A 12,756-nucleotide genomic window follows, 5' to 3' on the forward strand; every position below is an offset into this window, starting at 1 on the left:
TGGCGAGCTGATGAAGCCAGCAGAGGAAACCCTAAAGGCTGAAATAGGAGAGGAAAGGGTGAAAACCGAGTGATGTAGCTGAGGTTTCCAACACAAACCCTTCCGTTCTGCCTTACTCATTTACCAGACTTTCATTAGTGAGCTGGTATCACTAGTGCCCATTATTGATTCAAAGCAATATACATGCAGCATTTCCACCTACCATGCTCCTATCTGCCATCCCCAAGGCTTTGGGTAGAGTCTGACACTTAAGTGTATGCAGCGAGGTAGGTGCTGATTTAGTGTTTTCAGCTCAGATAAAGCCATGCAATGCCAAACCAGCCCCACTCAATGCGTGGTCCTGGTGTTGCACCTCTGGACCATCCCTATTCAAGAGGGAGAGAAGTGATGCACATCAAGCACTCCTGGGCAAACCTATTCCACAAGCCAGCAGGATACGGTCCTCTGGAGAGCAGCAGGAAGAGGGAAGGTTGGTTGAGGACACGATGGCAAACATAGAGCTGCAAACATGAGTGATGCCTATAGAAAGGTAAGCTCCCAGTCTCTGTCTTGCTTGGGGCTTCTTCTTGCATACAGAGCAAAGCACCAAAGAGCAACCTCAGTGTGGACTTCTCTGGTCCATGGCTTTGGGCATGAGAGCTGCATAAAGGCTTTCCTGCTCAGGATTGGGGTTGTCTAAGCTTGCATCGACCCATGCACCCACCGGCTCCTCATCGTCAGCCTGAGGGTTCTCCACGCTCGGTGCTGAAATGACTGGAAGCGGAGGTGGATTGAGGGTCTTTGGAGGATGGAAGTGTGTTGGGGTGGTGGAGCGAAGAGTGCAGGTTTGGGGATGAAGCCTCTCCTTGTCTTCTTCTGTCTGTCCCCTAGATGGCACCTGCTCTCAGCAGATTAAACCCGATGAGAAAACAGCAGGTTTCAGTGCACGGGAAAGCTCAGGGCTGCAAACTGCCGGCCAGAAAACAAATAACAGAACATCCCATCCCAAACATCGTGCTAATAAATAATAATAATAATAATAAATAATAATAATAGCAGCTATAAGTGATGGCTTTTTCAGCTCTTACACTAAGAGCTTGAGATAACTGACCCCTCACTGCAACTGCTTTCTCTCCGGGTCCACCTCTGGGTCCTCAATCCCTCCCATAATGAAGTAGACAGGACCTAATGGGCTTTTCATCACCTCTTCTGCAGTAGAATATGCATATATGGAGACAGTGACAGACCCCATCAGACCTGGAGCACTGCAGGAAGATATTTCAGTCCTCTACAGGGCTGGGAAGCGCAGGGAGGAAGACGTCAACTCCCTTTTCAGTTTAAATCAATGCAGGGCTCCCCTCTGAACCCTTTATCCATGTGATTTTTGGCCAATAACTATTTAAACCCCTCCTGCGATGTCCTGGTGGGGAAGGAAGGACACAGTAGGGAAACACGTCCCCATCTGACCCCTTCCTTCCCCACCCTGTATCTGCACCAGCCACCACTGACATTTAAACCTGCTATTATTAGACATCAAGCTTTGATCGGGGCCCTTTGCACCTCGCAGGGTTATGGCTTTGCCAGGCTGCCCTCAGTCACAAGCAGATGCCCACCTGCTAAACCTCCATGCAGTGACCTCCATACATGTCCTGCCCTCCTCTTCCCTGCTCCTCAGTACCCATCCCGAGGTGCTCGCTGCATCCCTCTGTATTTATGGTCCTGGTGGAGCACTGAGCCCTTCGTTACACCCCACTTGAGCCCAAAGGTGCTGTAAAGCATCCCCAGCTTTCCAAGGCTGCTCCTGGGCACCAGGCAGGAACCTGGGGGCTGTCCTAGGGAGAGACCCTCATGGGCTGGAGAAAGACATCTACCATAGAGAGACCATGGGGCTGCCTGGGAGGCTTTACTTCATGGGCGCACAAACCACGTCCTTCCCATGCTTTGGTCCTGTTCTTGGGGCTTCCATCCTGACCAGGAGGGAGCAGGCTTGGGTAAGAGCACTCTTGGTCTCCAGTCACATTGCAAGAGGTTTCCTGGGTGTTCAGGGCCATTCCCTCACCAATGCAATCCTTCCTCCCAGACTGAGACCTCAAAAGGGAGAGATGTTTGCTACATGCCCCTCTCCCCTCCCACCCCAAGCTGCTTCTTGCTGTCGACGCAGAGGTCCTTGGACCAGCTTGAGGACCAGTATGTGGCTTCTTTTTGGGCCTTGCTGTGAAGGGGCATGAGCAACCTACAGCCTGAAGGCAAAGTAGAGCTGCAAGAGGGGTCATGAGGCTCCCCAGGCCCTGCTCCTGCTTCACCCTGCTGCAGAAGGGGATGGTAGGTAACTGGTGCAGCAAACACAGCCCGACCACTCCTTCCCTACCACAGGGACTGATGCATGGCAAAGGACCCCAGGCCAAGCAGCTCAGGTCTCACATGAGCCTGCCACCATGCTTAACAGCCTCCAGAGTTAACACTGCAAGGGCTGCTTCCCTCTTGTCCTGAGAGCCTGTCCATGTATATTTGATTTATATATATATATGAGGGTCACAAACATTGCTTCTAGGACAGCTCAGGCTGCTAAAGGCCAGAACTGGACCTCTCCATGGAGGAGGAAACCCACAGGACCTGGAGATGCAGTGGATGGAGGCAAGGAACAAGTTTGGACCCGTCTCCTCTCAGATAATACTGCCAGCCCCACATGGTCATTCTCATTCTTACCCTTACCCCAACCCTCAGCATCATTCACATGCAAAAAACCCCTCTTTCTGCCAAGTGAGCTTTTCCTGGTGAGTTAGAGGGGCTTGGATGGAGCAATCCAGGCCTGGATCCCAGTGGACAACTAGCAAGTTTACTCCTTGGAGAAGTGGACCCTTCTCAGGCTCCCATAAGACAAAACTCTCCGGGTTTTGGGCTCATCTCTGGGTTGGATGATGCCAAGGAAGTCAGAGCCACAAGGTCCAATTGCTCTCAGAGCACCACATCAGGTAAAAACTGCAGTCATTTCTAGCACTGCCCCATTAAAGGATGAAGGAATCACCTTTATGGCTCCCCAGGCTCCCATGGGTAAGAACACGTGTCCTTACATTCTACACATAGAATGCTACAAGTGTTGGGGATTACAGAATACTTCAGCTACTACAAGGACCCCCATCAGTTCACCAAAGAAATACACACATCAGCACTGGGAGAGCAGCCTAAGCTACACTGGGAATGTCAGGTTAAATAAAGGACACTGATTAGGCACAGAGTAGAAATATATAAACAGTATATTTCTTTTTATTTTGCTTTTAAATACAGAGTTTCCTTATCCAATAAAGGAATTCCCTCTCCCTCCCCACCCCTGCCCCAAGCAACTCTTATCAAAAAGAAATCATTCACTGTAAAATCAACACTAGATAGAGGCATGCGCTTTAAGAGCGGATTTAGCAAGTGCAATATCTATAGGCCATATCTCCCTAAACAGGAACATGTGCTTTCCCTCACTTCAAACAGTCCCCAGGAGCCTGTGACACAAACCTCCTGGTCACCAAATACAGACACGTTTAACCAGTTATGTGCCATGGGACATGCTGGAAACCAACCCACTGCTGGTCTTCTGCATGGAAAAGGGATGGGGGATTTGAGATGAGCTGGATCTGCTTCTGCTTTCTCCTTAAATCACATCCTCAGAGTTTATCCTGCATTTGCATCCCTTCCAAGGGATTCAGGAGGGGAAAATGAGGGAGTATTGAAGATACAGCCCCTTTTAGGTCAGACCAAGGGGAAGGGGGGTTGGTTTGCTCTAATATTCAAGAGCATGTACTTTGGAGAAGGTGTTTCTTTAGCAGCTGAGCTGCTGCACTTCAATAGGAGAATTCCTGCTTTATTGAGTGACAACAACTGTGTGGGAACAAGGTACAGCTCCACATCAATAAAGGGCAGAGAGAACCGAGGGGCTAAATACCTCTGAAAATAACAGGGCACTAAGCCACCTTCCCGACTAAATCAGAGAGCTCTGCCAAACATGAAAGGCTAAATCCTCAAAGGGTCAACAGCACAGTAAGGTGCACACTTTGCAGCTGAATCATGCTTTGTCCCATGGGAATTCATCCATTTAGACCTGGCTGGGAATGAGCGTATCCCATGCACATCCTGGTGGCCACAGCTTCTAAACATGGGCACTTCAATGCGAAGTTCTAATTACACTTAGGCATCAGAAGGGCTGGAAATGGGAGGTGGCTGCTAACACCTAGGTGGGCAAATGGAGCTCCATAATGAAGATGTGAATCACTTCTAAGGGCCAGTTCATGCTGGAACTCTGCTGGGGATGCAGTCTGGAATCAGCAGAGCTGGTCCCAGATTTGAGAGGCTCATAAATACATGATGCTTTAAATAACAGAAAGGTGGCCAAGACAGCTCCAGAGATAAGCAGTGCACTGGGAGCAGGGTACACTGCATGAGCTCAGCCTTGTCAATCAGATGTCAATCAGTCACCTCCTGCAAAGAGTTCACCTTCAAACTGGAGATGCCATCTCCCACGGCACCAAGGGATGCACCTCGTGTTCCAGCCATATCCATCAGAGACCAGTATGCCTTGTAAACCCTGCTATCACTCCTATGGACACTTGCAGAAACCATCTAAGCCTTCCCATCATGTGAAACTTATCTAAATTTGATACCTGGGAAGAGCGTGCTGAGACACCCATGCTTGCTGATAGCAGAGCAAGAACTGATCTCAGCCCTTCACCCGGCCTCCCAAGTACAGAAACTGATACCACTGAATTTGATATGCCGATTTCCTGCAAAACCCTGGTCACATAACAAATACTTCACTGCTAGAGAGCTCTCTTTTCTCCATACTAAGAGCAGAACTCCAGCATAGTTCAGGTCAAGGAGGACAGAATTTAATTGCAAGCTGGTTTTTCCAACTCTTCACCGTTTTGCTCACCTTTCGGACTCCTGCAGCTAGAACAAGGGATACCAATCGCTTTTACAGCGGCAAGGATCTGACCAACCGAGGTGCCACATGCATCCCCCTCTTCTCCTCCTTCAGCTCTCCAAGTCAGTGAGCAGCTCTTCGTGGCAGAGATACAGATGGGGAGCAGAAGGCAGCATGTCCCCCAGGACAGGCTCTTAACATTTAATGCGACATTAGAACAGCGCCAAGTGATCCGAGCTCATGCAGAGTTCTCTACAAGGGAAAGGCAGGCACAGCCAAGGATTGTGTGTTTTCCTTTCAAACCAAGACAAAAGCTGAGGAGGAAAGTGCTAATTTGTATTTCTAAAGCCTGTACTCCAGCAACTCCCTCGTCTGTCTGCTCTTTACACAATATTGATGGTTTGCTCTTCGCAACCAGATCCACAGCCAGTAAATGTAATGGACAGGGTTTGGTACTTAAATGCCTTAATTAGATATGAAAACAATTAGAGAAGACTATTCTAACATCCACAGGCCTCAGCATAGATAGAAAATGGGGCAAACCCATCCCATTATGTCTATTTAAGTTGCTCTGGAAGCTTGACAGATGAAAGGAGTATAGCCCAAACGGAACACTGCGCCATAAAGTAATCATCTAAAGAGATGCAAGAAGACAGTACAACTGTAGGACAATTATGAATCCTTTGTAATTACTTATTATTATGGCAAAGTGAGTCCCAAAGGAGCTGACGCTGCTATGCTGCTGCTCAGCCACAGGCTTGAGCTCTCCAGAGAAAGATTCCCATTCTGGCAGCGTTTCCATAGTGGAGATGTCAGATCCAGCTTCCAGAGAAGGGCTGGGGAAGGTGAGAGCTGGGTCAGGAGATGACAAAGTGGCTGGCATTGAAGTTTGGGGGTACAAACACAAGAGATGAGCTTGAGCCAACTCTGGTTCTGCCCATTAACCTTCCAGGTGGGTAGAAACACTGCAAAGGGCAGATATAAAACACAACAAACAAGATAAAAAGGTTGATCAAGGAGTAACATGATCATGCGTCAACAGATAGCGTAGATACATGCTTAGTGGGACACAGATTGGAAAAGGTAGGTGCTTTTGGTGACATGGCATGTCTCTGGTCCCTTTTTTGTTGCTGAGAAGTCCACAAACAAGAAAACCCCTTCCCTCCCACCCCAAAGCATTCTCCAGCTATATCCAGCTTTGGCCAACTTCATCTTTCTTCCAAGAGTATCCACAGAACACAGTCCAGCAGCAGTTTCTAAAGCAGCCAAATACAATACACACAAGTTTACAGTTTCAGTCTTTTGGTGCAGCTGAGGATGTGGACTTTTGGGGAGAATCGTTTGACCTACGGTATATGGAAACGTGACCGTCTACTGCATTTCCTTCCAGAGCATCCCATGTCTCAGTCACTGGGCTCATCATGAAGCACGTCACCAGCCCTGAAGCAAACCAGCTGAATTCATTTACTCCATGCCCATGCTCTCGCAGCAGTGTACTGATGCATATCCAAGTAGAGCTTGACATTTATTAATAGCTTCCAATGTTGACGCCAGGGTATTTGGGGATTGTTGCTAGTGAAGTTGTCAGATTCGCTTCCTAAGCAATCTAGAAAGTGCAATGCTGCCTGATCAGCAGTCCATGTTTTCACCAGCTTCCCTTAATTCACATGGAGAAACACATCTATTTCCATACAGAGCGTGTCAAGAGTATTTTTGAAGGCAACAAAATCAGTCTCAGACCAACAAAGCTATTCAGGTATAAATCCAATTTTAATTGTCAAGATAATGTCTAGCTCCTACATTCAATGCAACGATCAAAACCTACAAGTTTAAGGGTAGAAGTTTATCCTATCCCCAGATTCTGATCATTATGGCAGCTGTCAAAAGGTAACTTCCAAAACCCACTTGTTTTAGAAGCTTTTTACTACCTGCGCTTCCAGGTGAACATCGTGGACTCTCCTGATAGCCATCAAGATCTTTCAAACCCAGTTCTTTGGCAACAGTTATACATAGCATTGTGCGTATATAAAGAGCTTATAATAAAACTTCTTTTACATTCTAATTGTCTTAACCTTCACAGAAGTATTAAAGTGCTCAATCGACTCTCGGCTCCTTCCCTAGTTAGCCTACTTCCTGGAAACGCCTGCACTTAAGTCAGCAAAACCAGCAGCAAACAAGAAGAGAAAAGGTACTTGTATGAAATAAAATCCTCTGCAGGATCATTACAACCCCTTATTAGGCAAGAAGCCTTGAGTCTCACATCTCCCTTCTACCCATATATTAAGACATGGGTCCAAATGTTCAAGAAGTCTAAGCCAGCACAACTTCTCTTCCCAAGTTGTGCTGATTTCCCATCAGTTGATCCTTTGGCCCCTGACTTCTGTAGAAAGAAAACCCCATGAAACAGAATCCTATTGATGCTACAAGGCAAATATGAACACTGAAGTCATAGTGGTAAAGCAACAGCAATAAAAGATACAAACAAGAGTTGTGATGGATATTTAACACTCACACCCCCAAGCTATCTGTATTTTAAATTATCTCAGTTAGCAACATTTGACACTGCCTGAAATGGATGCTGTCAAAACGGCTTTAAATGGGGGCTTTTTTGGTCCTTCTAAGCAGGGGGATAGAGGCTGCGTCTCAAAGCTATTTCCTCTGGCAAGACCCAAACCCTCTGCTCTTCCTCAAAAAGGAGCAGAGCCGTATTCCCTTGGGCACATCCTCTCCTCCCTCCAGCCACAACATCCACAGTATGATTTAAACCATCCCACAGGGTGGCTTCTTCCTGCCAGGAGATGAGACACCAGAAATGCAGCGCCAGGACACGTGTGTTTAATAGCTTACTCAACCAGAGGATGCTCAAACACTTTTGATTCTAGTTTTGGTTAAAGCTTTTGACATCCGTGGGAAAAGCGTGTTATTTAAGCATCATCAGGCCTTTGCACTCCCTGTCTTATAGCAGGTACCGAACTGTTTGCTGTCACCTACTCTTTTTCTGTTGACTGAAGATCAGACATCCTTTAACCACCTCTGCTTTTGCACTGCCCCAAAATCCTGTTTGCTGACTGTCTGCACCCTGCTTCTACATGTAGACCTTCATAACAGCTATTACTGATCTCACCACGTCAATGACTCAAAAGCCAGGAAATATTGATGAAGGTGGTCAGAATCCACACACAGATTTATACCTGCTGTCACACCACTTATCAGACATGGCATGAGTTACCCCTGCTGCCTCCAAGACAGACTGAAAGCCAAACACGGTGTTACCTGCTGATGTACTGGGGTGGCCATCCCGACCCGGAGACTCGCAAAAGAGTTGGTGGGTGCAATATGAACATCGTGCTTTCAAGGTCATGTAATGCTGTTTTGCTTGCTAAGCTGAGTGCTCTCTCCTGTGATCGCTTGGGGATATATAAACCAAGGCCATGTTCTTGGGAACACTTACTGATCTCCTCCATCAAATATCAGTACAGAGATGAAGGGTTTCATAAGAGCCTAAAATTCAGTTTTCCATACATGTTTTAAAGCCCTAAGCAGCTACATTAAGATGAAAGAACACCTGATATTTAGTGTAAATACACTAAATCTTCAGTGGCTTGATTCTGGCTTAGTTTCAGCATAGTCCTCCCCCATAACAGAGCTGGTCTTTCTCATCATGCAGAGGAACACCCAATCAGTAGGGCATGTGCTGCTAAGAAGCCTGCACCATTTACTGGGCGAGCAATCGGTCAGTAACACTTCTCTGTGCTAATAGTATATTTGGATTTCATTTTACATTACTTTTCTTCCCTCATTTCTACTCTTTTGAAAGTTCATTACCTTCAGAGGTCCACATTTTTCGTTAACACTTTACCTGCTATCTGTAGTGAGCAGCAAAGGGCAAGCACTGAACTAAAGGGCAGCCTGTTTCACAGTACTCCAAATCAGAAAACTGACCATAATACAAGCAACTTTAAATAAACTGAAATATAAAAAGACAGCAGAAGTTAGATTCGTCCAGAAATATAATATAACGTCTGGGAGTGGGGGAAACTGGAGATGAGCTACAAAACAGAAACAAATGAAATGACTGACAAATATTGATTAGGCAAAAGAGGAAAGCTTTCATTGCATGCTGTACATTAAAATTAAACGCAAAATTCACACATTGGAGCATCCAGACAGAATGATGAAGGCCTCAAGCCATGGGAAGGAGAAAGCAAAAGAACACCTTGAACAAAGCAACACCTGAACAAAAACAGTGACTGAAAAGTGACCATATCACAAATGAGAAAAAAGCAGCACTGAAGCAGAGAACGAGCATGTGGTCAAGACATCATGGGTAACACTGCACAAAACACTTGATATTTGGAAAGAACCAGGCCTATTTGTATATCTATGCAAAATATATACACAAATCCATATGTATATATGTACACATAGGCACTACTGTACATATGTATATGCAATCATTAACACAACTGCCCTTTGACAAGCTTCAGCATCTGACTTTGGGTGCAAGCAAGAACGTTGCAGTTGTGCAAAACTACCCTTCTGTCTTTGATTACTGAGAAGTAATGGTAGAACCACCCAAAATAATTCCCAAATAGCTTAGACCCAGATGTGGTTTCAACAACATCTCCATGTGAGCCCAACTTCGAAACATTTCCAGCTCATTTGTAGGAATTACATATTCATCCAAAGCTGTGGATTGTATCAGTACAAATTAAATCTGTCTCCAGCCCTGCTAATCTGAAGAGATGGCCAGACATCTCTCCTGACATCAGTGGTTTAGCATGAGGCTATCCCACCCAGAATACCAATTTGGGAATACTGGTTACATGGGAAATTGAACTCCAAGGCCAGAACAGGACTGGCATTCTGTAAAAGAAAGGTCAGTTGCTGTCCTCATAGTGTTTTAGAAGAAAGGGACACGGCGCATAAAAAGAGATTCCCCCCACCCTCAAACAGGGGACCACATGACAACTCTGAGGATGCATGCTCCAACCATACAGACATGCTGATCTTTGGGGTTTCCAGTTTGGGGACGTGGAAAGGAGCATTTTCCATAAAGCTTGCTTGCCTCACAGCTCCAAAGAGCATCGGCCTCCCAAGTCCAAGGCTGGTCTGGTCTGACACTTCAACGCTCAATTGATCTTTGATATGTGTGCATTACCAATGCTGGATTAGAGCAGAAAGAAAGTGGTGAAAGAAAGAACTGCAGATAGATTGTTCTACGCTTCGGCAAAGCCGCCTTCCAACTCTAACAGAGCTGTCCTCACTGCTCTGTGTGCAGGGGACCTCATTTAATGTTCTGCATCCATAGCATCCAAGTACTTTGCTTCGATGATCCTAGGGAGCAGGTTATACCTAGGATTGAACCAGAAAGACAGCATTAGTACTTGCTTATAGTCGTGTAACATTTTCTCTGCCTCAAGACTCTCAGCTGAGTTTGTCCGTGGCCATGCATACAACACATTCACCCAGCTGAAGGGGAAATGAAATGTGGCAAAGTAAAAACAGCCAATCCTGCAGGCAAACACAGTATGTAGAGGAATAACAGTGCAGAGGTCCTCCTGCAAGAAGCTTCCTCATTTCAGCTGAAGAAGAAAGAGAACATCGTCACCCTCACAAGAGAAAAGTCACTCACCTAGAGCATCCTGTCACCATCCTCTGCTATGCTCCTGGTTTGTGCTGGGGAACCAGTTAGTAACTTGCCTCTGCCTCTAGTTTGCCAGTGGATTAATTACTTTGCCAAGAATTGCCCTCTATTTCCAATTACAACTTTCTTCACCACTTACTTGCCCTATAGTGGGTATGTTGTCTCAAAGACCTGCATACAAGGATTGTCTTGTGCTTCCTTAGCTCTCCAAGTATGCCACATCACTCCCTTCAGCTCTCACCACAAAGAAGCTTTAACAGACAACCCTGAAGTCTTACTCTTTAGAGAAGCACCAAATATATTAGCAAGACTTAAGACCATAACAAGAGGCTAAAAAGGGGCTGTGATATTCATCCCTCCAGCTGCTGGTAACACTTCATCCCCATCCAGTGTCTGGATTCCCCACTGGATCATAGAGACAGCAATTCCCTTACTTTAGGGGTTTGGGGTTGCTCTCATTCAGTCCTGCTGCAAGCTTAGTTGTGAAACTTCTCTTTACTTAACAGGAAGCTATTCTTCAGCTGTTAAAATAAGGCACAAAGCACTAAAAAGCCTGGAAGGGCCCTTTCAATAGCTATGCAAGAGATCCTAAAGAGCACTTACTACTGAGAATACCAGCATCTGCTTAAATAGACCTGTCATGAGATAAAACTGAGAGCCATGAGAGAACAGGTAAGCATCACAGAACTTGGAGAGAAGATTCTTCCTCTCTGAGCAACTAAACTCCAGTCATCCCAAAGTTTTGAATCAAAGCCAGGAACTGGTAATACCCAGAGAGATCACTTCTCCCCTGCAATAATGAGAAGCCATTGAAATCCATTTACTTTCACATTAACACTACACCACTGGTGCCTCACCAATGACAACACAAATCATGGGTCTAATGCTGTTGGACAGATGGAAACGTGGGTTTAAAATTGATAAGTAACATAACTGTTTTTCTGGACAGGACACTGAGCCATGACTCACTCATCTGGGTTTGATTCTAGACTTTGACCCCTGGCTGCTGTCCCATCTCCTCTTCCTTCCTTCACTTCTTAAGAAGAAAAGAGAGATTTAATATCTTCTACTCTGTCTCATCTATTTATAGTGCCAAATCTTTGTGGAAAAGCCACTGTTAACTACAGAGCTACATCATGGTGCTGCCTTCTCTGCTGGAGTCCCCAGGAACTACATGAAGGCAAAAGAAATCAGAGACGAAAGCCGAGGGCAAATCTCTGTATTGTGTCTGGTAGCACCATCTTTCCCTTAGCAGCAGGTCTGATTATCCAGCTACTAGAAAAAGCTGCTCTGTAAAGGGAAATCAGCAGCAGAAGCAGGATAAGATGACAGGATCTTATTTACTTAAAAGTAAAGATATATATGCAGCACTAAATTATCTAGCTCTTACTACAAAATCAGGTTCTTTGACAGCACCCTCTCTCCACACTGATTTAGCTTATTACACTATGTCCAATGTGTGTGGCAAAGAGTGTCCCACATTTATTTCTATACTGAGCTGCTCTGTGCAGAGACCTGCAATTCCCACAAGAGTCAATCATCCAGCACTGCACACAGCTGAAATCTCTACCAGCAACTTCAACAGTCATCCAAAGTGATGCCTATGTGACGGGTGGGTGACAGACTCTTACTACAGGAGCAATACTTCCAGTGTTTTCCAAGACTGTTTATCTCTAAAAATCCAAGCCAAACAGATCTAACCTGATCCTGTTGAAGGCCATGGTAAGCTTTGACATTTGCTTTTATTTTGGAAAGAACTGGACTCGCCTTTATCAACCAAGGAAAACACCATAATAGCTGCTTTTGCAGATTATCACATTGGTAGCTCTGAACTTTGAGATCAGACAGAAAAATCTCTGAGACTGCAAGTTCAAAGACAACCAGATATCACTGGATACCATCCTGGCCTAAAAATAATCAAATGGACTGGAAACAGATCTGTTCCTTCCAAGATCTTATTATGGCTTCTCATTATAGCCAAAGGATGGAGAGCATGAATGATTTAACTGAAGAATGATGGGCAGTCACTGTTAATGAGCATTAAGGAAGAAATTAGTTAAATTTCTCTATGATTCTCTCTCAAGACTGCAAGATATTGGCCAGTTTGACCTAAATGATTATTGGCAATAACATTTAGCAGTGCAGGAGGTCTGAAAGGTCACCACAGCTCTGGATAAGAGATAAAGAAAAGTTTCTAGCTCTGCTCCAAGCACAGGGCTTAGGA

General features: G+C 45.5%; 1 protein-coding gene across 8 annotated transcripts in view; it reads right to left on the reverse strand.

Moving 5' to 3' along the window:
* Positions 1 to 7,551: 7,551 nt before the first annotated feature.
* Positions 7,552 to 12,756, reverse strand: part of SLC4A11 (solute carrier family 4 member 11) — a 144,141-nt gene continuing 138,936 nt past the window's right edge. For all 8 annotated transcript variants that reach the window (XM_057401251.1, XM_057401252.1, XM_057401250.1 and 5 more), the window contains one exon: positions 7,552 to 10,240. In XM_057401251.1, the coding sequence (XP_057257234.1) occupies positions 10,177 to 10,240 (64 nt within the window). In that variant the 3' untranslated portion in view covers positions 7,552 to 10,176. The remainder of the gene's footprint in view (positions 10,241 to 12,756) is intronic.

This window comes from Pezoporus wallicus, unplaced genomic scaffold, assembly GCF_028554395.1.
Source record: "Pezoporus wallicus isolate ANWC-B61680 ecotype Strahan unplaced genomic scaffold, APGP_CSIRO_Pwel_v1 contig_8837, whole genome shotgun sequence".
In the NCBI taxonomy this organism is placed as follows: domain Eukaryota; kingdom Metazoa; phylum Chordata; class Aves; order Psittaciformes; family Psittacidae; genus Pezoporus; species Pezoporus wallicus.